At 47.8% G+C, this 22589-nt stretch overlaps 1 protein-coding gene across 2 annotated transcripts in view; it reads left to right on the forward strand.

Moving 5' to 3' along the window:
* The window catches only part of LOC115125711 (ephrin type-B receptor 5-like), an 88579-nt gene that overhangs the window by 10913 nt on the left and 55077 nt on the right, over window positions 1–22589 (forward strand). For both annotated transcript variants that reach the window (XM_065027851.1, XM_065027852.1), the window contains exon 2: window positions 9887–9951. In XM_065027851.1, coding sequence (XP_064883923.1) covers window positions 9887–9951 — 65 coding nt within the window. The remainder of the gene's footprint in view (window positions 1–9886; window positions 9952–22589) is intronic.

A 22589-nucleotide genomic window follows, 5' to 3' on the forward strand; every position in this document is an offset into this window, starting at 1 on the left:
AAGGATGCGTGGTGGAAGGCAAAACAGAGGAAGAGGCAGAAGAGGACATAGGCGCATATCTGATGACATAAGGGCCACTATTGTAGACCATGTTGTCAATCATGGCCTTACAATGGCTGAGGCGGATCGAAGGGTGCAGCTGAATATTGGGAGGTCAACCGTGTCCTCAATAGTTCAAACGTTTCGAAGGGAGAACAGGTATGTCCACCAATGTACACTGCACTGTTACTGTATATAAGCAGTATACTGTATACTTCCTACAATGCTTCATATTACAGTAGTCCACTTGTATTTCACAGCATACAGAAATATACTCTATACAGATACATACTGCACCTTACATGCACCCACCTGTATGTTTTACAGTAAAATGTGTGTTCGCATAGTTTTTGTCTATGTGAAAGTGTGCGATGCATCACTGCATTTCCCCACATAGGACTGCAAGATTACCTCAAACCGGTGGCAGAGTACGACTTTTCACACCTCAACAGGAGGAGGCTATTTGCACCATGGTCCGAGTAAACAATGCCATGAGACTCAGGGAAATACAAAGGACCATTATAGAGGACAACGATGTCTTTGAAAACATCCATACGGTTAGCATCTCAACCATCGACAGGGTGCTGCATAGAAACCAGATGAGTATGAAACAGCTGTACCGTGTACCATTCCAAAGGAATGAGGACAGAGTTAAGGAGCTACGGTACCAGTATGTACAGGTAAAACATATATCTATGTAACTACTTTACAGCAACATTTTATAGTGATACATAGTACAGTAAGCATAAACTGCACACATTTCCATTGCTGTGGAAGGAACATACAATATATGTACATTTTATGTCACTCTTCCTTACCAAAACAAATTCAACTGTGTGTTCTGGGATATAGCGTATAATGGAGTTGGAATCAAGTGAACCCTCTCACAACTTTGTATACGTGGATGAGGCTGGCTTCAACCTGACCAAATGCAGAAGGCGGGGTCGGAATATCATCAGTCACAACAGAGCTACTGTGGATTTGCCAGGCCAACGGGGAGGAAATATCACCATGTGTGCTGCTATTTCGGAGCATGGTGTCCTAACCCATATCCACCTTATAGGGCGATACAACACCCAGCATCTACTCAACTTTTTAGAGACTCTCTACAGGGCTCTCATCCCTGATGATGAGAGGGGTCTGCTTAGAGAGGATTTGTATGTGGTAATTTGTGATAATGTGAGTTTCCATCGATCAAACATAAGGCAATGGTATGTGACCCACCCGAGGATGCTCATAGAATTCCTCCCACCTTATTCACCATTCCTTAATCCAATTGAGTAGTTATTTTCAACATGGAGGTGGAAGGTGTACGATCGTCAGCCACACACACAGATGACCCTGCTGGCTGCAATGGATGCAGCATGTGAGGACATCACAGTAGATGCCTGCAGAGGATGGATAAGGCATTCCAAAAGATTCTTTCCACGTTGCATTGGAAGGGAAAATATCCGGTGTGATGTGGATGAGAATATGTGTAGAGACAGCACAACAGTGCTGCGGGCAAAGTTGTGCCTTAGGGGTGGTTTCCTGTGTTTCTTTCTAATTTAGTTTTTTTTCCTTTGTGCCCCTTTGGGTTGTCCAGTCTCTTTCAATCAATAACCCACATACAGTAATATGTAAATAGTACTGTTGAAATTGATATATGCCATAGAAGTGAAACCTTGTGCATTTTCAATACAGTAACTGTCATCCAAACTGTAGCCTAAGTTTACATCAGGTAATACTGTCAAAGTACACAGTTACATTGACAACATGCCTAAACATTTTGACGACCTTGTTCGTGAACAATGACTCAATGACTCATTCTGATGACACTGACATGATCATTGGCATGAATATTTACTGTTGAGAGATGTACTAAGGATTTTTAGTGACTGACTAGCTTTAGAAACATATCTATTGTATATTGCAGTTTGTACAAATTGTTCTGAGAAATGCACTTATTATTTTGCACATGTTACAGATGATGCTAAAAATGCACCAAAGCGACTGAGAAAAACTGTAACTAGGCAAGTCAGTTAAGAACAAATACTTATTCACAATGACGGCCTAGGAACAGTGGGTTAACTGCCTTGTTCAGGGGCAGAACGATTTTCACCTTGTCAGCTCGGGGATTCAATCGAGCAACCTTTCGGTTATTGGCCCAACACTCTAACCACTAAGCTACCTGCTGTAACGAAGTAGCCATATGCTTTCCCGTCTAGCAGGGCCAGATAGTGACTACAGACACATATCACCTCAACCACCGACACTGTCAGGGAAAGTCAGCAGGCTGCGCTACTCTGTAAAGACAATTATCCCCTGAGGTTGTGTGATATTGAAAAACAAAGGCAATTGAAAGGAGAGTAGTCAATGTTTCAGTGGCAAACCTTTTATTGTCATGCAACACGCTACAATAGTTGAATTCTGGCACTAGTTCCAATATAATTTCCAAGAAACACATATTCCATTGTAAATATAATGGCAATTTGAATGCCAACTGTCATGGAGCGGTTGGTTTTCATCATGGAGGATAGTTTGCAGAGCTGACAGAAACAGAATTGACATCAATTCTCCGAAAATCACGTTTCCGTGCTCTTAGCTGAAGTGAGGCTTAGTCCCGTAGAGGAGAGATGTAAGATATGGAGAGTCAGATTCGCGGCTCTTCACGTCTCTGACAAGAAGCTAAATAGCAGAGATCATATACATTTCTATGATTTAAACATGAATCTGGTCCAAAGTAGAGGGTTAATTAAATGTGAAAAGAGACATCCGTTAGTGTTGTGTTCTACCAGGATAAAAAAAGTTTCCGTATTTCTAAGGAGGCCATAATGTGTGTGTGTGTGTGTGTGTGTGTGTGTGTGTGTGTGTGTGTGTGTGTGTGTGTGTGTGTGTGTGTGTGTGTGTGTGTGTGTGTGTGTGTGCATGTGTGCTTGTATTTCTATTTCTGTACATGTACAGTACCAGTCAAAAGTTTGACACACCTACTCATTCAAGGGTGCTTATTTTTAAAACTATTTTGCATGCTTGTAGATTCTTCTTGTATTTCTATTTCTGTACATGTACAGTACCAGTCAAAAGTTTGGACACACCTACTCATTCAAGGGTTTTCCTTTATTTTTAAAACTATTTTCTACATTGTAGAATAACAGTGAAGACATCAAAACTATGAAATAACATGTATGGACTCATGTAGTGAACAAGAAAGTGTTAAACAAGTCCAAATATATGGCTGCAGGGTTGAAATATGCTACTCTCTCATTGTTTACTGTTGTGCTATCATCAGATAATAACATCTTGTGCTTTCGCCTTTTTGAAATCGCTTTTTTGAAATCGGACATGTTGGCTGTATTCAGGCTTTAATTTGCTATCTTGCATGTGTGATTTAATGAAAGTTAGATTTTTATAGTAATTTATTTGAATTTGGCGCTCTGCATTTCCCCTGGCTTTTGGCCAGGTGGGACGCAAGTGTCCGGCCTATCCCAGAGAGGTTTAACACCCCGGACATCCTACAATCTAAGCTTGATGCCCTCAATCTCACACAAATTATCAATGAACCCATCAGGTACAACCCCAAATCTGTAAACACGTGCACCCTCATAGATATCATCCTAACCAACTTCCCCTCAAATACACTTCTGCTGCCTTCAACCAAGAAATCAGCAATCACTGCCTCATTGCCTGCATCCGTAATGGGTCTGCGGTCAAACGGCCACCCCTCATCACTGTCAAACACTCCCTAAAAGACTTCAGCGAGCAGGCCTTTCTAATCGACCTGGCCCGGGTATCCTGGAAGGATATTGACCTCCTCCCGTCAGTCTCCCTATTCGTTAAAAGTGCCTTCCTCACCATCTTAAATAAGCATGCCCAATTCAAAAGATTTAGAACCAGGAACAGATATAGCCCTTGGTTCACTCCAGACTTGACTGCCCTTGACCAGCACAAAAACATCCTGTGGCGTACTGCATTAGCATCGAATAGCCCTCGTGATATGTAACTTTTCAGGGAAGTTAGGAACCAATATACACAGGCAGTTAGGAAAGCTAAGGCTAGCTTTTTCAAGCAAAAATTTGCATCCTGTAGCACAAACTCAAAAACGTTCTGGGACACTGTAAAGTCCATGGAGAATAAGAGCACCTCCTCCCAGCTGCCAACTGCACTGAGGCTAGAAAACACTGTCACCACCGATAAATCCATGATAATTGAGACCTTCAATAAACATTTTTCTACGGCAGGCCATGCTTTCCACCTGGCTACCCCTACCCCGGTCAACAGCCCTGCACCCCCCACATCAACTCACCCAAACCTCCCACATTTCTCCTTCACCCAAATCCAGATAGTGGATGTTCTGAAAGAGCTGCAAAATCTGGACCCCTACAAATCAGCCGGGCTAGACAGTCTGGACCCTCTCTTTCTAAAATTATCTGCCGAAATTTTTTCAACCTCTATTTGCAACCCCTCATCTGAGATTCCCAAAAATTGGAAAGCTGCCGCGGTCATCCCCCTCTTCAAAGGAAATCGACCTGGCCAAGGCTTTCGACTCTGTCAATCCCCACATTCTTATCGGCAGACACAACAGCCTTGGTTTCTCAAATGACTGCCTCGCTTGGTTCACCAACTACTTCTCTGATAGAGGTCAGTGTGTCAAATCGGAAGGCCTGTTGTCCGGACCTCTGGCAGTCTCTATGGGGGTGCCACAGGGTTCAATTCTCGGGCTGACTCTCTTCTCTGTATACATCAATGATGTCACTCTTGCTGCTGGTGATTCTCTGATCCACTTCTACGCAGACGACACCATTCTGTATACTTCTGGCCCTTCATTGGACACTGTGTTAACTAACCTCCAGACGAGCTTCAATGCCATACAACTCTCCTTCCGTGGTCTCTAACTGCTCTTAATTGCAAGTAAAATCAAATGCATGCTCATCAACCGATCGCTGCCCGCACCTGCTCGCCCGTCCAGCATCGCTACTCTGGACGGTTCTGACTTAGAATATGTGGACAACTACAAATACCTAGGTGTCTGGTTAGACTGTAAACTTTCCTTCCAGACTCGCATCTCCAATCCAAAATTAAATCTAGAACCGGCTTCCTATTTCGCAACAAAGCATCCTTCACTCACGCTGCCAAACATACCCTCATAAAACGGACCATGCTACCAATTCTCGACTTTGGCGATGTCATCAATAAAATAGCCTCCAACACTCTACTCAACAAATTGGATGCAGTCTATCACAGTGCCATCAGTTTTGTCACCAAAGCCCCATATACTACCCACCACTGCGACCTGTACACTCTCGTTGGCTTGCCTTCGCTTCATACTCGTCGCCAACACCAACTGGCTCCAGGTCATCTATAAGTCTTTGCTAGGTAAAGCACTGCCTTATCTCAGCTCACTGGTCACCATAGCAGCACCCAGCAGGTATATTTCACTGGTCACCCCCAAAGCCAATTTCCTCCTTTGGCCGCCTTTCCTTCCAGTTCTCTGCTGCCAATGACTGGAACGAACTGCAAAAATCACTGAAGCTGGAGACTCATATCTCCCTCACTAACTTTAAGCACCAGCTGTCAGAGCAGCTCACAGATCACTGCACCTGTACATAGCCCATCTGTATATATCCCATGCAACTACCTCATCCTCATACTGTATTTATTTATCTTGCTCCTTTGCACCTCAGTATCTTACTTGCACATTCATCTTCTGCACAGCTATCACTCCAGTGATTAATTGCTATATTGTAATTACTTCACCACTATTGGCCTATTTATTGCCTTACCTCCCTTATCTTACCTAATTTGCACACTGTATATAGACTTTTTTTCTACTGTATTATTGACTGTATGTTTGTTTACTCCATGTGTAACTCTGTGTTGTTGTATGTGTCGAACTGCTTTGCTTTATCTTGGCCAGGTTGTAGTTGTAAATGAGAACTTGTTCTCAACTATTTTTAAAATATTTTATTTCACCTTTATTTAACCAGGTAGGCTAGTTGAGAACAAGTTCTCATTTACAACTGCGACCTGGCCAAGATAAAGCATAGCAGTGTGAACAGACAACACAGAGTTACACATGGAGTAAACAATAAACAAGTCAATAACAGTAGAAAAACAAAGAAAAAGGAGTCTATATATATTGTGTGCAAAAGGCTGAGGAGGTAGGCGAATAATTACAATTTAGCAGATTAACACTAGAGTGATAAATGATCAGATGGTCATGTGCAGGTAGAGAACTAGCCTGCCTGGTTAAATAAAGGTGAAATAAAAATGTTAAAAATAACAAAATAATGTTAAAAATAACACATCAGAGACAGTGAGAGAAAGAGAGACAGAGAGAGAGAGACAGAGAGACAGAGACAGAGACAGAGCGACAGAGAGAGACAGAGAGACAGAGAAACAGAGAGCGACAGAGAAACAGACAGAGCGAGACAGAGAGAGACATAGAGACAGAGAGAGACAGAGCGACACAGAGAGACAGAGCGACACAGAGAGACAGAGCGACACAGAGAGACAGAGAGAGACAGAGAGAGAGACAAAGAGACACAGAGACCAGAGAGACAGAGAGACAGAGCGACAGAGAAACAGAGAGAGACAGAGAAACAGAGAGAGACAGAGAGACAGAGACAGAGAGAGAAAGAGAGACAGAGACAGAGAGAGACAGAGACAGAAAGACAGAGAGAGACAGAGCGACAGAAAGACAGAGAGAGACAGAGCAAACAGAGACAGAGAGACAGAGAGAGACAGAGAGAGACAGAGACAGAGACAGAGCGACAGAGAGAGACAGAGAGAGACAGAGAGAGACAGTGACAGAGAGAGACAGACAGAGAGAGAGAGACAGAGAGAGAGAGACAGAGAGAGCGACAGAGAGAGCGACAGAGAGAGACAGAGCGAGACAGAGCGAGAGAGACAGAGAGAGACAGAGAGAGACAGAGTGACAGAGAGAGACAGAGCGAGAGGGAGAGAGAGAGAGAGAGAGAGAGACAGAGCGAGAGAGACAGAGAGAGACAGAGCGACAGAGAGAGACAGAGCGACAGAAAGAGACAGAGCGACAGAGAGCGACAGAGAGACGGAGCGACAGAGACCGAGCAACAGAGAGAGACAGACAGAGCGACAGAGAGAGAGACAGAGCGACAGAGAGAGAGACAGAGCGACAGAGAGAGCGAGACAGACAGAGAGAGACCGAGAGACAGAGACAGAGACAGAGAGAGACAGAGCGACAGAGAGAGACAGAGCGACAGAGAGACAGAGAGACATAGCGAAAGAGTTTCAGAGAGACAGAGCGACAGAGAGACAGAGAGAGACAGAGAGAGACAGAGAAAGAGAGAAAAAGAGAGAGAGATGAAGTGATCAAGATGAGTCTTGATATATGACGAAAGACTCTAAAAGGGTATTAACTGAGCTTATGGGGGAGGGGATCCTGTAGTTTGTATTCTTAGAGGTGTGTTAGACTTGTTTTAAGTTAGGTATGCCTATTCCTATCTCCTCCAAGATATTCCCCACAGTTTACAGTCTGTACAGTACAATGGTTTTAGTGGAGCTATTCATTATAATGCCTGCAGTTGGATATCATCTTTTGCTATCATAGTCTATTTCAATTCTGCACTTGATGTTAATACGTACCTTCAGGATCCTGGTTTACTTTAGTGTAACATGAGATTATGAGGGAAGGAGGGCGGGCGGGAGGGAGGGAGGGAGGGCGGGAGGGAGGGAGGGAGGGCGGGTGGGAGGGAGGGAGGGAGGGAGGGAAGGAGGGCGGGAGGGAGGGAGGGAGGGAGGGCGGGCGGGCATGTGGGGAGGTTGAAGGACAGATTTGTGGTCTCCATCTGCGAGCATAATCCAAAATAAATCTCTTTACGAGAGAAAGAGGGAGAGAGAGAGAGGGAGGGACAGAGCGAGGCGGGTGGGGGGGGTCGAGAGACAGAAGGAGAGAGAGAGTTTAAAGCATCTCTTTAGTGTGGGTCACTGTGTTATCTGTCTAGCCAAACCACCTTTTCAGATCACATTCCATCTCCCTGATCATCATTTAGGTGACAGTCTGTCCCACTTTATCTCTGTCTGTTTCTGTTGGAGAAAAAGACAACGATTCTCCCTCATGCAAAAAACTCTGTAACATGAATTAGAAATGATAATATATTCTAAATGTTATGGCTGAAATGCAGAAATGATTCATTTGTAAACAGAGGATGGTTTCTGTATCTGTGTGAGGTAGCCTTCAGCACTCTGCCTCTCTCTGTGTCAGTCTCTCATCTCTCTCCGTGTCAGTCTCTCATCTCACTCTGTGTTCGTCTCTCATCTCTTTCTCTGTGTCAGTCTCTCATCTCTCTCTGTGTCAGTCTCTCATCTCTCTCCGTGTCTCTCTCATCTCTCTCTGTGTCTCTCTCATCTCTCTGTCTCTCTCTGTGTCAGTCTCTTTCATCTCTCTCTGTCTCTCTCTGTCAATCTCTCTCTGTCACTATCTGCCTCTCTCTCTGTCAGTCTTTCTCATCTCTCTCTCTGTGTCAGTCTCTCTCATATCTCTCTCTGTGTCAGTCTCTCTCATATCTCTCTCTGTGTCAGTCTCTCTCATCTCTCTCTCTCTGTCAGTCTCTCTCATCTCTCTCTGTCAGTCTCTCTCATCTCTCTCTGTGTCTCTCTCTGTGTCAGTCTCTCTCTGTCGCTATCTGCCTCTCTTTCTGTCAGTCTCTGTCATCTCTCTATCTGTGTCAGTCTCTCTCATCTCTCTCTCTCTCTGTCAGTCTCTCTCATCTCTCTCTGTCAGTCTCTCTCATCTCTCTCTCTGTCGGTCTCTCTCATCTCTCTCTCTGTGTCTCTCTGTCAGTCTCTCTCATCTCTCTCTGTGTCTCTGTGTCAGTCTCTCTCATCTCTCTCTCTGTCGCTCTCTGCCTCTCTGGGTCAGTCTCTCTCATCTCCCTATGTGTGTTTGTGTGAGTGGTGTGTGTGCACGCATGTGTGCATGTGTGTCAGCGCACACTCTTGTGTGTATGTTTGCATGCTAATTAGGTTAGCTGATTAGTGCAGTGTGTGATGGAGGCAGACAGCGTGTTTGCTCTGTGTTAACCCTGTCTGTGCTGATGTCAGCATCAATCACGTGGCATGTGTTCTGAACACCGAACCCCCCTCATGTCAAATAATGACTGTTTGCTTCCCTAATCCTAAAGTAGCTGACATCCAAGGGCTTATAGAATACTGTTGCAGGCACTCAAAGTTACTGCATGAAACTTGGGAATAATTGGTAGTTAGGCTTCTTCTCCGGATGCTGTTGGTGATCTGTACTAGTGGAGTGGTTCACCAACCATTTCCTCACTTGATAAATAAATGCTGTGGTTGTCACTTTTATAGCAATATAATTTGCCCCCCCCCTTCTATCCCCCTTCTCCCCCTCTCTCTCCCTCTCTCTCCCCCTCTCTCGCCCCTCCTCTCCCTCTCTCCCCTCTCTCTCCACCTCTCTCGCCCCTCCTCTCTCTCTCTCTCTCTCTCTCTCTCCCTCTCTCGCCACTCCTCTCCCTCTCTCTCTCTCCCTCTCTCTCTCCCTCTCTCTCTCTCTCTCTCTCTCTCTCTCTCTCTCCCCTCTCTCTCTCGCCCCTCCTCTCTCTCTCTCCCCTCTCTCTCTCGCCCCTCCTCTCCCTATCTCTCTCTCTCCTCTCTCTCTCTCCCCCTCTCTCGCCCCTCCTCTCCCTCTCTCTCTCTCCCCTCTTTCGCCTCTCTTTCTCTCTCTCTCTCTCTCTCCCTCTCCCCCTCTCTCGCCCCTCCTCTCCCTCTCTCTTTCTCTCTCTCTCTCCCCCCCTCTCTCTCTCTCTCTCTCCCCCTCTCTCGCCCCTCCTCTCCCTCTCTCGCCCCTCCTCTTTCTCTCTCTCCCCCCCTCTCTCAGTGATGCTGCTGGACACAACAGAGTCTACCTCGGAGCTTGGCTGGACCACCTATCCTGACACTGGGGTAAGCAGAGGACAAATTACTGGGCAAATCTCAAAACCCACGCACACACACACACACACACACACACACTCAGGGCTCTGGTCAAAAGTAGGTGGACTTCATTGGGTATATAGGGTGTCATTTGAAACATAGCTACTGATCGATATGACATAATCAACGTTGACATTGGTAATAGATTGCATTATGAGGCTCCAGTTCATAAGATGGGTTTGGGGTCCCATCAGAGGAAATCAAAGCCTGTGTGTGTGTGTGCATCATCTTCATCATTACTATACTCACTGAAGCAGTATCCAAAACAAATGATTGACTGTAACTGTCCTATTATATGACGGACTTACATTTCAATCTACTGTATACAGCTGCATCATGTACTCTTGTATCCATCAGTCTTTCTGGTGTTATGAAATACAGAGCTTGTATGAATACCGTACAGTACAGGCCTGGTGTATATTAGAGCCAGCTGAGTATGATCACGCTGATTGCTGTGAGGAAGCTTTGCATTTGCATGGGTGTGTTTTTTATAGAGCCACAGAGATGAGAAGTGGTTCTGAGATGGAGATATGGTGATTGGACCTGGGGCACTAAGCTAAGAGAAGCAGACAAAGAGGGAGAGAGCAAGAGAGGAGAGAGAGGGAGAGAGTTTTCCGTTAACCCTTTCCTCCCCCTTCTCTTTTCAGAATTCCTCCTCTTTGTCTTGAGGGCCTGTGGATACTCTTTATATATATTTTCCTCCCTTCGTCTTGTTCCTCCTCCTCCCCTCTTTCTCTCTCTCCCTTTTTCTCTTCCCTTCGCTGCCTCTCTCCCTCTCTGTCTTCCTCTGCCCTCCAGTGTCCCTGCTCCTCCCTGTCCTCTCTCTCCTCTGCCTCTCTCCATCTCTCCTCCACTCCTCTCTCTCCTCTCCATCCCTCCCACACTCCTCTCTCTCCTCTCCATCCCTCCCACACTCCTCTCTCTCCTCTCCATCCCTCCCACACTCAAATCAAAAATCAAATCAAATCAAATGTATTTATATAGCCCTTCGTACATCAGCTGATATCTCAAAGTGCTGTACAGAAACCCAGCCTAAAACCCCAAACAGCAAGCAATGCAGGTGTAGAAGCACGGTGGCTAGGACAAACTCCCTAGAAAGGCCAAAACCTAGGAAGAAACCTAGAGAGGAACCAGACTACTCCTCTCTCTCCTCTCCATCCCTCCCACACTCCTCTCTCTACTCTCCATCCCTCTATCCCTCCTCCTCTCCTCTCCATCCCTCCATCCCTCTTCCACCCCTCTCTCTTCTCCATCCCTCCATCCCTCATCCACTCCTCTCTCTCCTCTCCATCCCTCCATCCCTCTTCCAAACCTCTCTCTCCTCTCCATCCTTCCTTCACTCCTCTCGCTCCTCTCCATCCCCCATCCCTCTTCCACCCTCTGTCTCCTCTCCATCCCTCTTCCACCCTCTCTCTCCTCTCCATCCCTCCATCCCTCCTCCACTCCTCTCTCTCCTCTTCATCCCTCCCACACTCCTCTCTCTCCCCTCCATCCCTCTATCCCTCCTCCACTCCTCTCTCTCTCCTCTCCATCCCTCCATCCCTCTTCCACCCCTCTCTCTTCTCCATCCCTCCTCCACTCCTCTCTCTCCTCTCCATCCCTCCATCCCTCTTCCACCCCTCTCTCTTCTCCATCCCTCCATCCCTCCTCCAATCCTCTCTCTCCTCTCCATCCCTCTATCCCTCTTCCACTCCTCTCGCTCCTCTCCACCCCTCCATCCTTCCTCCACTCCTCTCGCTCCTCTCCATCCCCCCATCCCTCTTCCACCCTCTCTCTCCTCTCCATCCCTCCATCCCTCCTCCACTCCTCTCTCTCCTCTTCATCCCTCCCACACTCCTCTCTCTCCTCTCCATCCCTCCATCCCTCCTCCACCCCTCTCTCTCCTCTCCATCCCTCCATCCCTCCTCCACTCCTCTCTCTCCTCTCCATCCCTCTTCCACCCCTCTCTCTCCTCTCCATCCCTCCTCCACTCCTCTCTCTCCTCTCCATCTCTCCATCCTTCCCACACTCCTCTCTCTCCTCTCCATCCCTCCATCCCTCCTCCACTCTTCTCTCTCCTCTCCATCCTCCATCCCTCTTCCACCCCTCTCTCTCCTCTCCATCCCTCCTCCACTCCTCTCTCTCCTCTCCATCCCTCCATCCCTCCTCCACTCTTCTCTCTCCTCTCCATCCCTCCATCCCTCTTCCACTCCTCTCTCTCCTCTCCATCCCTCCATCCCTCCTCCACTCCTCTCTCTCCTCTCCATCCCTCTATCCCTCTTCCACTCCTCTCGCTCCTCTCCACCCCTCCATCCTTCCTCCACTCCTCTCGCTCCTCTCCATCCCCCCATCCCTCTTCCACCCTCTCTCTCCTCTCCATCCCTCCATCCCTCCTCCACTCCTCTCTCTCCTCTTCATCCCTCCCACACTCCCTCTCTCTCCTCTCCATCCCTCCATCCCTCCTCCACCCCTCTCTCTCCTCTCCATCCCTCCATCCCTCCTCCACTCCTCTCTCTCCTCTCCATCCCTCTTCCACCCCTCTCTCTTCTCCATCCCTCCTCCACTCCTCTCTCTCCTCTCCATCTCTCCATCCCTCCCACACTCCTCTCTCTCCTCTGCATCTCTCCATCCCTCCCACACTCCTCTCTCTCCTCTGCATCCCTCCATCCCTCCTCCACTCCTCTCTCTCCTCTCCATCCCTCCATCCCTCTTCCACCCCTCTCTCTTCTCCATCCCTCTTCCACCCCTCTCTCTCCTCTCCATCCTTCCATCCCTCTTCCACCCCGCTCTCTTCTCCATCCCTCCATCCCTCCTCCACTCCTCTCTCTCCTCTCCATCCCTCTATCCCTCTTCCACTCCTCTCGCTCCTCTCCATCCCTCCATCCTTCCTCCACTCCTCTCTCTCCTCTCCATCTCTCCATCCCTCCCACACTCCTCTCTCTCCTCTGCATCTCTCCATCCCTCCCACACTCCTCTCTCTCCTCTGTATCCCTCCATCCTTCCTCCACTCCTCTCTCTCCTCTCCATCCCTCCATCCCTCCTCCACCCCTCTCTCTTCTCCATCCCTCCTCCACTCCTCTCTCTCCTCTCCATACCTCCATCCCTCTTCCACCCCTCTCTCTCCTCTCCATCCCTCCATCCCTCTTCCACCCCGCTCTCTTCTCCATCCCTCCACCCCTCCTCCACTCCTCCACTCCTCCTCTCTCTCCTCTCCATCCCTCTTCCACCCCTCTCTCTCCTCTCCATCCCTCCTCCACTCCTCTCTCCTCTCCATCTCTCCATCTCTCTATCCCTCCCACACTTCTCTCTCTCCTCTCCATCCCTCTATCCCTCTTCCACCCCTCTCTCTCCTCTCCATCCCTCATCCCTCCTCCACCCCTCTCTCTCCTCTGCATCCCTCCATCCCTCCTCCATTCCTCTCTCTCCTCTCCATCCCTCCATCCCTCTTCCACCCCTCTCTCTTCTCCATCCCTCCTCCACTCCTCTCTCTCCTCTCCATCTCTCCATCCCTCTTCCACCCCTCTCTCTCCTCTCCATCCCTCCATCCTCTCTTCCACCCTGCTCTCTTCTCCATCCCTCCATCCCTCCTCCACTCCTCCACTCCTCTCTCTCCTCTCTATCCCTCTATCCCTCTTCCACTCCTCTCGCTCCTCTCCATCCCTCCATCCTTCCTCCACTCCTCTCGCTCCTCTCCATCCCTCCATCCCTCTTCCACCCCCCTCTCTCCTCTCCATCCCTCCATCCCTCTTCCACCCCTCTCTCTTCCATCCCTCCTCCACTCCTCCACTCCTCTCTCCATCTCTCCATCCCTCTTGCACCCCTCTCTCTCCTCTCCATCCCTCCATCCCTCTTCCACCCTGCTCTCTTCTCCATCCCTCCATCCCTCCATCCCTCCTCCACTCCTCCACTCCTCTCTCTCCTCTCTATCCCTCTATCCCTCTTCCACTCCTCTCGCTCCTCTCCATCCCTCCATCCTTCCTCCACTCCTCTCGCTCCTCTCCATCCCTCCATCCCTCTTCCACCCCCCTCTCTCCTCTCCATCCCTCCATCCCTCTTCCACCCCGCTCTCTCCTCCATCCCTCCTCCACTCCTCTCTCTCCTCTCCATCCCTCTATCACTCTTCCACTCCTCTCGCTCCTCTCCATCCCTCCATCCTTCCTCCACTCCTCTCGCTCCTCTCCATCCCCCCATCCCTCTTCCACCCTCTCTCTCCTCTCCATCCCTCTTCCACCCTCTCTCTCCTCTCCATCCCTCTATCCCTCTTCCACTCCTCTCGCTCCTCTCCATCCCTCCATCCTTCCTCCACTCCTCTCGCTCCTCTCCATCCCTCCATCCCTCTTCCACCCCTCTCTCTCCTCGCCATCCCTCCATCCCTCTTCCACCCGCTCTCTTCTCCATCCCTCCATCCCTCCTCCACTCCTCCACCCCTCTCTCTCCTCTCCATCTCTCCATCCCTCCCACACTCCTCTCTCTCCTCTGCATCTCTCCATCCCTCCCACACTCCTCTCTCTCCTCTGCATCCCTCCATCCCTCCTCCACTACTCTCTCTCCTCTCCATCCCTCCATCCCTCTTCCACCCCTCTCTCTCCACTCCATCCCTCCGTCCCTCTTCCACCCCGCTCTCTTCTCCATCCCTCCTCCACTCCTCCACTCCTCTCTCTCCTCTCCATCCCTCTATCCCTCTTCCACTCCTCTCGCTCCTCTCCATCCCTCCATCCTTCCTCCACTCCTCTCGCTCCTCTCCATCCCTCCATCCCTCTTCCACCCCTCTCTCTCTTCTCCATCCCTCCATCCCTCTTCCACCCCGCTCTCTTCTCCATCCCTCCATCCCTCCTCCACTCCTCCACTCCTCTCTCTCCTCTCCATCACTCTATCCCTCTTCCACTCCTCTCGCTCCTCTCCATCCCTCCATCCTTCCTCCACTCCTCTCGCTCCTCTCCATCCCTCTTCCACCCTCTCTCTCCTCTCCATCCCTCTTCCACCCTCTCTCTCCTCTCCATCCCTCCATGCCTCCTCCACTCCTCTCTCTCCTCTTCATCCCTCCCACACTCCTCTCTCTCCTCTCCATCCCTCTATCCCTCCTCCACTCCTCTCTCTCTTCTCCATCCCTCCTCCACTCCTCTCTCTCCTCTCCATCCCTCCTCCACTCCTCTCTCTCCTCTCCATCCCTCTATCCCTCCTCCACTCTTCTCTCTCCTCTCCATCCCTCTTCCACCCCTCTCTCTCCTCTCCATCCCTCCATCCCTCCTCCACTCCTCTCTCTCCTCTCCATCTCTCCATCCCTCCCACACTCCTTTCTCTCCTCTCCATCCCTCTATCCCTCTTCCACCCCTCTCTCTCCTCTCCATCCCTCCATCCCTCCTCCACCCCTCTCTCTCCTCTCCATCCCTCCTCCACTCCTCTCTCTCCTCTCCATCCCTCCTCCACTCCTCTCTCTCCTCTCCATCCGTCCTTCCCTCCTCCACTCCTATCTCTCATCTCCATCCCTCCACTCCTCTCTCCTCTTCATCCCTCCTCCCTTCCTCTCCATCTCTCCATCCCTCCTCCACTCCTCTTCTCCATCCCTCTATCCCTCCTCCACTCCTCCCTCTCCATCTCTCCATCCCTCCTCCACTCCTCTCTCCTCCTCTCCATCCCTCCTCCACTCCTCACTCTCCTCTCTGCCCTGCAGGGTGTTGGTGGCATTGAGACCCCCATGTAATTTCTACTGTTCTCTTCCTCCCTTCTTCCATCCCTCCTGTCTTCCTCTGCTTTCTGTTCCTCTCTTCATTTTCATCATCTCCCATCCCTTCTCCCTCTCGCCTCCCTCCCTCCTTCTTCTCTCTCTCTCTTTGTACCCTTCACTGTGTCAGAGGCCTTGCCCCTCCCTGTCCTCTGTCACTGTGAAGATTTTGTATTTTTCTGGGAGTTCGGTTCAGATTAAATCACAAATGACTCGTCTCTCTCCTCCACCCACTCCCCCCCTCCCTCTCCAATCTGTCTACTTTTTTTCCGCTCATGAGAGGGAGAGAGAAAGAGGGTGAAGGGGATAAAAGGAAGGGGGAAAAACACAGAAAACAAATGCAAGCAGGCGCGTTTCAGTATTTATTCATGGATGTACGGTGGCACAGCACACACGCGATGTCACACATTTAAACCTGTGCTCACTCACTCACACTCATCCTGTTTGACTGGCTGAGAGTCTCCACTCTATCCCCTACCATGACTTTTACCTACAGTACCTCTCTCTCTCTCTCTCTCCTTCTCTCTCTCACACAAACACAATCTGTCACACGCATGCACACACATAGTCTCGCTCCCTCATTCTCCCTCCCTCGCTCTCCCCCTTCATTTCTCTCTCCTTCTCTGTCACCCCCTCTCTCTCTGAACATAACCCGGATCACTGCCTGGAGGGGACAGCCCCCCCCCCCCCTCTCTCACACACAAACACAATCTGTGTCACATACACATTCTGTCACTCTCTCACACACACACACACACACACACACACACACACACACACACAAACCATCCAATTTCTCCTCTCTTTCCATGTATCTCTCCTTCTCTGTTTCCGTCTTTCTCTCCTAACATAACCTGTATCAGTGCCTGGGAGGGACTGTCCCTCTCCTCTCTCCATTAGTCTGCCAGCCTCTCAGCCTCTTTTCATGTTTTCACTGATGTTCTCATTACTCCAATTGCACCAAATGGGAATGCACTCTGTCTGTCAGTGTGATGGTGGAGCGCTTTGGTTCTCTGCTCTTTTTCTGTGGACAAGGTGACACACACACACACACACACACACACACACACGAGAGATAAAGTATACTCTGCTAGGGTGTACAGATCAGGACCCTGGCAGATTGGAATGATGATGAGGAATAGTAAACAGCAGTAGAGTAGCTACTGTACTACAACAGATAATGCTATGCTTGTCACTCAGGGCCACAATGGCCTAAAGCAAAGCCTTTTCATACAGAGGAGCGTCCTAGTGTATAATCTCTGAAACTAAGCCCTGCATCACATTTACATGTGACTCATTCAGCAGACTTTCTTATCCTGAGCGACTGTTTGGAGCAGCAACGCTGTCCTGCATTTTACATCTTACACTCCACACCATAAACTTGTGTTCTTACCCTCCATAACCAAAAATAACATAGAAACTACTTTTCTTTCACGTTTTCATCTGCGTTAGGCCTGTCGAGACAGACAGACAGACAGACAGACAGACAGACAGACAGACAGACAGACAGACAGACAGACAGACAGACAGACAGACAGACAGACAGACAGACAGACAGACAGACAGACAGACAGACAGACAGACAGACAGACATGTCCTCTACTGTATGCTTATTGTTATTGTTCAATGTATGGTTATTTAGACTCTTGGTTATTGTTGTTACTGTCTTCCTGTTGACAATTTTGATTCTTATTATTTTCATATTGTAAATATCCATCGTAAGCTTTGGCAATATGTACATTGTTAAATTTAATTTAATTTAACTGAGACAGACAGAGACAGAGAGAGGGACAGAGAGACAGAGAGAGCAACCACTGCACAACAGCTGCATTTCCTGACAAAATGTTTTTAAAAAACAAAAAAACTATTAGTGTAATTTCCCCAAATTTGAAACCCTTATTCAAGGTTTCAAAGACCTCTCTGATGAGAGGAAGATACCCATCCTGTTGGGGGAGGACGCAGAGAGCTGTGGGTTGGCAGCGCACTACATTGCTTCCTGCCATAAGATGAGGGACCGTGTCTGACAGACCAATCAACATGTCCTCTACTGTATGCTTATTGTTATTGTTCAATCTATGGTTATTTAGACCCTTGGTTATTGTTGTTACTGTTGTCCCGTTGACAAGTTCTTATTATTATTCTTATTAAGTCAGTTAGGACATCTACTTTGTGCATGACACAAGTAACTTTTCCAACAATTGTTTACAGACAGATTATTTCACTTATAAATTCACTGTATCACAATTCCAGTTATTCAGAAGTTTACTAAATTGACTGTGCCTTTAAACAGCTTGGAAAATTCCAGAAAATTGTCATGGCTTTAGAAGCTTCGGATAGGCTAATTGACATAATTTGAGTCAATTGGAGGTGTACCTGTGGATGTATTTCAAGGCCTACCTTCAAACTCAGTGCCTCTTTGCTTGACATCAAAGGAAAATCAAAAGAAATCAGCCAACACCTCAGAAAAACAATTGTAGACCTCCACAAGTCTGATTCATCCTTGGGAGCAATTTCCAAACGCCTGAAGGTACCACGTTCCTCTGTACAAACAATAGTATGCAAGTATAAACACCATGGGACCATGCAGCCGTCATACCGCTCAGGAAGGAGACGCATTCTGTCTCCTAGAGACGAAAGAAAAAAAGTGAAAACCAGACAACAGCAAAGGACCTGGTGAAGATGCTGGAGGAAACAGTTACAAAAGTATCTATATCCAAATCCTATATCGACATAACCTGAAAGGCTGCTCAGCAAGGAAGAAGCCACTGCTCCAAAACCCGCCATAAAAAAGACAGATTACGGTTTGCAACTGCACAAGGGGACAAAGATTGTACTTTTTGGAGAAATGTCCTCTGGTCTGATGAAACAAAAATAGAACTGTTTGGCCATAATGACCATCGTTATGTTTGGAGGAAAAGGGGGGAGGCTTGCAAACTGAAGAACACCATCCCAACCGTGAAGCACAGGGGTGGCAGCATCATGTTGTGGGGGTGCTTTGCTGCAGGAGGGACGTGCACTTCATAAAATAGATGGCATCATGAGGTAGGAAAATTGAGGATATATTGAAGCAACATCTCAAGACATCAGTCAGGAAGTTAAAGCTTGGTCACAAATGGGTCTTCCAAATCAACAATGACCCTACACATACTTCCAAAGTTGTGTCAAAATAGCTTAAGGTTAACAAAGTCACGGTATTGGAGTGGCCATCACAAAGCCCTGACCTTAATCCTGTAGAAAGATGTCAGAACTGAAAAAAACATGTGCGATTAAGGAGGCCTACAAACCTGACTCAGTTCCACCAGCTCTGTCAGGAAGAATGGGCCAAAGTTCACCCAACTTATTGTGGGAAGCTTGTAGGAGGCTACCCAAAACGTTTGACCCAAGTTAAACCATTTAAAGGAAATGCTACCAAATACTAATTGAGTCAATGTAAACTTCTGACCCACTGGGAATGTGATGAAAGAAATAAAAGATGAAATAAATAATTCTCTCTACTATTATTCTGACATTTCACATTCTTAAAATAAAGAGGTGATCCTAACTCACCTAAGACAGGGAATTTTTACTATGATTAAATGTCAGCAATTGTGAAAAACGGAGTTTAAATGTATTTGGGTAAGGTGTATGTAAACTTCCGACTTCAACTGTATTCATTCCACCGATTAGGTTAAAAAAACTTTTCTTAAACATAAGCAAACATAATGAAATAGGGAGAGAACTACCTGCATTTGTCCAATAGAAACTCTCGTTTTAGTTGCAGAACAAAATGCGACCTCAACTGGAGCCAACTTCTTGAGCTGAGCAGCCATTTCAGAAAGGAAAGTATTGACAAAGAGATCTGCTGTCTTATCAAATATCTCCTTACACAAAATCCTTCAGGTGATAACTCAGCTCCACTTATCATCTCTCTCATCAACTCTGACTGAGTTTAGTGAACAGGGAATTCCGTCACACAGACACAAAGCATATACGCACAATATGTTATTCTGGCCGGGTGGTGCCATAATAACAACCTATCCCTCAACGTAACCAATACTAAGGAGATGATTATGGACTACAGGAAAAGGAGGACCGACCATGCCCCCATTCTCATCGACGGGGCTGTAGTGGAGCAGGTTGAGAGCTTCAAGTTCCTTGGTGTCCACATGAACAACAAACTAGAATGGTCCAAACACACCAAGACAGTCGTGAAGAGGGCACGACAAAGCCTATTCCCCCTCAGGAGACTGAAAAGATTTGGCATGGGTCCTGAGATCCTCAAAAGGTTCTACAGCTGCACCATCGAGAGCATCCTGACTGGTTGCATCACTGCCTGGTACGGAAATTGCTCGGCCTCTGACGGCAAGGCACTACAGAGGGTAGTGAGTACGGCCCAGTACATCACTGGGGCTAAGCGGCCTGCCATCCAGGACCTCTACACCAGACAGTGTCAGAGGAAGGCCCTGAAAATTGTCAAAGACCCCAGCCACCCCAGTCATAGACTGTTCTCTCTACTACCGCATGGCAAGCGGTACTGGAGTGCCAAGTCTAGGACAAAAAGGCTTCTCAACAGTTTTTACCCCAAAGCCATAAGACTCCTGAACAGGTAATCAAATGGCTACCCGGACTATTTGCATTCTGTGACCCCCCCCAACCCCTCTTTTTACATTGCTGCTACTCTGTTTATCATATATACAGTACATAGTCACTTTAACTATACATTCATGCACATATGTACATACTACATCAATTGGCCTGACTAACCAGTGCTCCCACACATTGGCTAACTGGGCTATCTGCATTGTGTCCCACCACCCGCCAACTCATCTTTTACGCTACTGCTACTCTCTGTTCATCATATATGCATAGTCACTAAAACCATATCTACATGTACATACTACCTCAATTAGCCTGACTAACCGGTGTCTGTATGTAGCCTCGCCACTTTAATAGCCTCACTACTGTATATAGCCTGTCTTTTTACTGTTGTTTTATTTCTTTACTTACCTATTAGTCACCTAACACCATTTTTGCACTATTGGTTAGAGCCTGTAAGTAAGCATTCCACTGTAAGGTCTGCACTATTGGTTAGAGCCTGTAAGTAAGCATTCCACTGTAAGGTCTGCACTATTGGTTAGAGCCTGTAAGTAAGCATTCCACTGTAAGGTCTGCACTATTGGTTAGAGCCTGTAAGTAAGCATTCCACTGTAAGGTCTGCACTATTGGTTAGAGCCTGTAAGTAAGCATTCCACTGTAAGGTCTGCACTATTGGTTAGAGCCTGTAAGTAAGCATTCCACTGTAAGGTCTGCACTATTGGTTAGAGCCTGTAAGTAAGCATTCCACTGTAAGGTCTGCACTATTGGTTAGAGCCTGTAAGTAAGCATTCCACTGTAAGGTCTGCACTATTGGTTAGAGCCTGTAAGTAAGCATTCCACTGTAAGGTCTGCACTATTGGTTAGAGCCTGTAAGTAAGCATTCCACTGTAAGGTCTGCACTATTGGTTAGAGCCTGTAAGTAAGCATTCCACTGTAAGGTCTGCACTATTGGTTAGAGCCTGTAAGTAAGCATTCCACTGTAAGGTGGAATATAATGGAACCTACCACCCGTTGTCTTCGGAGCACGTGACAAGTACACTTTGATTTGATTTGACTGTGTTTATATTTGTACATGAATTAGAGAATGAGTTTGCATATGTTAGGAATGTATTACATGGTATTATGATCATGGTTTCTCTGACATCATAACACTGTATATCACAATGAAAATGTAAAGGGTGTGTCTGAGTCCATGTGCCATTTTTCCCTCCTGTAGGATTTAAGGCCTATGCATACATGCCCCTTATTCCTCCTCTCACTGTCTGAATAGGATATCAGATGTCAAACACACAGCACAGAGAGGCAGAGACCTAGTTAAATGTGATGCTGATAAGGACTTTTCACCCAGTTAACAGAGAACAATACTTTTGGATGACATTCCACTCAAGGTGCCATAAACCCCAGTTATTATGAACGAACATAAGATGATCCAGGAGAGACTGCTGAAGGTTAAGGAGATTGAACAGGCAGTAGAGCTCAGCAAGAGTAATGCAGAAAAACAGATAGCAGACAGCATGGAGGACTTCCCTGCTCTTGTGCGCTCCATTGAGAGAAGCCAGGCTGAGGTCATTATGGAGATTGAGAAGAGACAGAAAGCAGCATAGAAGCGGGCTGAAAGGCTCGTTGAAGAGCTGGAGCAGGAAATCACTGAGTTACAGAGAGGAAGCACGGGGCTGGAGCAGCTCTCAGATATTCAAGATCACCTCCTCCTCCTTCAGAGCTCCCCATCCATCTGCGCCACCCTTCCACCTACCAACAACTGGTCTGAGATACAGTAAGTGTCCACAGTGGTCTGTGTGTGGGGACTGTGAGGAGAGCTGTGTCTCAGCTGGAGGAGACACTGAATAAAGAGATGGAGAGGTTGTGTGATGCTGAGCTGAAGAGGATGCAGCAGTGTGCAGTGGATGTGACTCTGGACCCTGATAAAGCACATCCATTCTTCAGCTTGGCTGCGGACAGGAAACAAGTCAGACATGGGGACAAAAAGCAGAATCTCCATGACAACCTAGAGTGGTTTGGAGATGCAACCTGTGTTTAAGGAATGCAGGGGTTCTCCTCAGGGAGTTGCAGGTGAAAGGGAAGACTGTGTGGGTTTTAGGAGTGGCTAGAGAGTCCATCAACAGAAACTCTACTAAGACACTGTTCCCTAAAAATGGATACTGGAGCTGATAAATGGGAACTTTTTTCCTAATGCTGAGCTTTGTGTCCCCCTCTCCCTGAGAGAGAAGCCCCAGCAGGTGGGGGTGCTTGTGGATTATGAGGAGGGTGAGGTCTCCTTTTACAACGTGGAGGCCAGGTCTCATATCTACTCTTTCACTGGCTGCACCTTCAC

The sequence above is a fragment of the Oncorhynchus nerka genome, linkage group LG14 (genome assembly GCF_034236695.1).
Source record: "Oncorhynchus nerka isolate Pitt River linkage group LG14, Oner_Uvic_2.0, whole genome shotgun sequence".
NCBI lineage: Eukaryota > Metazoa > Chordata > Actinopteri > Salmoniformes > Salmonidae > Oncorhynchus > Oncorhynchus nerka.